General features: G+C 43.6%; 1 protein-coding gene across 1 annotated transcript in view; it reads right to left on the reverse strand.

Moving 5' to 3' along the window:
- LOC107300009 (C-terminal-binding protein 1) overlaps positions 1-2791 on the reverse strand; it is a gene marked incomplete at both ends in the record, with an annotated part of 28126 nt that overhangs the window by 2785 nt on the left and 22550 nt on the right. Inside the window, one exon of the mRNA XM_015829351.2 lies at positions 742-872. Coding sequence (XP_015684837.2) covers positions 742-872 — 131 coding nt within the window. The remainder of the gene's footprint in view (positions 1-741; positions 873-2791) is intronic.

Consider the following 2791-nt stretch of genomic DNA (forward strand, 5'->3'; position numbering starts at 1 on the left):
GGTTGCCTACCCCTGGTCTAGGAGGCTCACCGCTTAGAGCAGGAGGACTTAGGCCAGGGGTAGGCCACCTTGGCTCTTTTATGACTGGTGGACTTCAACTCCCAGAATTCCTGAGCCAGCCATGCTGAGGGGAAAGGGAGAGGTTTCCAAGCTGAGCCAGGCTGGCTCAGGAATTCTGGGAGTTGAAGTCCACCAGTCACAAAAGAGCCAAGGTGGCCTACCCCTGCCTTAGCCTATGTATTTTTGAATTTTTGATCCTTGAAGCTATTTGGTTGAATAGTCCCAAAGATGCTCTTTCACGAGGCAACTGGACTTTCTTGTTTTTCTTTGAAGACATTTTGTTTTTCTTTGAAGAAAAACTTCATCTTCAAAGGAAAACAAGGAAAGTCCAATTACCTCATGAAAAAGCATCTTTGGGACAACCGTGACCTGGATGAGGAGAATCTCCAGAGACATTCAGCTGAATGGTTTATGAGAGAGATCCTTGTAGTCCCAATATGTATTAACAATATGTTTAGAGACGGGCTTGGTCTCAGGAGATGCTAGAGATGGTTAAGGACCCTTTTCCCATTAGACTTTGATGCAAACAACGCAAATGCTGTTAAACAATGTATTTGGGACGCTGTTTTTCCAAATCAGTCTGCTCTGCATATAAATCCTAAGCATTCCCACAAAGCGGAGATGGTGCTATTATTTCAACGCTCTCCAAGCTGTTTTTCAAGAATGAGAAGTGCAAATCACCTGAACGGTTCCGATTCGTGGACGTCTAAGGCTGCTCCCCGTATTCTGCCTTCCTTCAGTGCTTGTGCGAGGGCCTTTTCGTCCACCAATCCTCCACGAGCCGTGTTCACCAGGAACGCCCCTTGTCGCATCTGTTGAGGGTGAAAAGATGAAGCACCGTGCAAGTCACAGGATATTTGGGTTGGAAAGGGCCTTGGAGATCTTCTAGTCCAGCCCACTGCTCAAGCAGGAGACCCTATGTACCATCCCGGTCCGTTAGAAATTCTGTATATAGCCCTGCAGAACAAACAGTGCACCGTCCCCATGTGCTTTTCTGCATAACTGCGGCAAGGCAGCAGGAAAGCACATGTGGACGGTGCACTGTTTGTTCTGTAGGGCTGTATACAGAATTTCTAACAGGTTATGGACCCAGCACGCTTCTGCTGCCCCACTCTTGTAAAGGCTTTTCTGCCCATTTTTCCTTTGGGCCCGGTCAAAGCCGGCTACAGCAAGTAAGCGCAAGATACAGCAACAGGAAGAAGACCGCAACAGAATAAAAGAAAATGGCCAGTAACACAGTTGCCACTAAGCTTTTATTTGCAAATATAACGTGGTCAAATGGTTGTCTAGTCTGTCCTTGAAAACCTCCAGTGATGGAGCACCCACAACTTCTGGAGGCAGGTGGTTCCACTGGTTAATTGTTCTCACTGTCAGGAAATTTCTCCTTAATTCTAGGTTGCTTCTCTCCTTGATTACTTTCCGTCTGTTGCTTCTTGTCCTGCCTTCATCAGGTGCTTTGGAAAATAGGTTGACCCTCTCTTCTTTGTGACAGCCCCTAAAGCAGGGGTCTTCAAACTTGGCCCTTTTATGACTTGTGGACTTCAACTCCCAGAATTCCTCAGCCAGGCATGCGTGCCTGGCTGAGGAATTCTGGGAATTGAAGTCCACAAGTCATAAAAGGGCCAAGTCTGAAGACCCCTGCCCTAAAGTGTTGGAAGACTGCTATCATGTCACCCTGTTGTCATAAGTTCTCTGAAGAAAAGAGACACTTATGTCGAGAAAATGGAAAAACTGTATGTCATTTAAACAATGGTCCAACCCTTTTAATATCCTGTCTTATTAGGAAGAGCAGTGGTGATAGATCAGTTCAGTCTTCCAGCAAAAATAACCAAAGATGGTTTCTCGTGACCTATTCAGTACCTTAACTTGGATCCCTGCGCTCTTTTCCATTAATAAGGTAGAATCGTGAGCTTAAAACAAAGCCTTGGTTTTTAATGTGTGTTTTTAACACCTAGTGATGCAAAGCTGCATTTTGTCTCTTAGTTTTAACATGTCAATCAGACCAATAAAAAGCATTTTGAGATGTTGTATAGCATTACACAAAGCTGGCAACAGAAGAGCAACAGAGAACACCTATATGTTTGACATTCATTCAGCGAAGATTTCTGACTAAAGTAACCTTCGTTAACATGCTTATTTTATAACCAAACCTATTTCAACAAGAACTGTCTAAGCTTTTATAAGCGTGCAATAAACGGTATCCTTTTATCTTTAATTCTCTGTATAATATAATACCCCTTTCGAAACACCTCACGAATTTCACTTGTAAATTATGTTAATCTCGTTCTGCAAGTGGCTAGACTTTCAAAGTCGAGACTGGATGCTTGTTCAGACTCATCTAATTCAAAGTTCAGGAAATAAGAACGTCGGATCAGAGGAACAGGGCTCCAAAAAATATTCAAAGAGAAATGGAAGCCCGGTCGAATCTACCTTCTTTGATGTGTAAATTTTTTATCTATTCTGACTTCACAATCTCCCATTTCCACGTCTCTAGCCATTATGACAATAATCAAACAGATTTAAAAAAATATATCAATCCTGTAGCAACGAGGCAGCCGGTTAAAATTCACCGAAATGTATTTGTTTCCTATTCCACAGGCCCCGAGCAGCTTTACCCTTGCTTTTGAGAAGGGTCCTGTACCCCGGGGGTTCGGAATCTAATTTTAAAACCAGTAGGGTTCAAAGGCAAGGAGTTTCTGCAACCTGTCTCAAAAGGAGAGGGAGGAATTAG

Source organism: Protobothrops mucrosquamatus, unplaced genomic scaffold (assembly GCF_001527695.2).
Source record: "Protobothrops mucrosquamatus isolate PMUCROS unplaced genomic scaffold, P.Mucros_1.0 scaffold5922, whole genome shotgun sequence".
Classification (NCBI taxonomy): Eukaryota; Metazoa; Chordata; class Lepidosauria; order Squamata; family Viperidae; genus Protobothrops; species Protobothrops mucrosquamatus.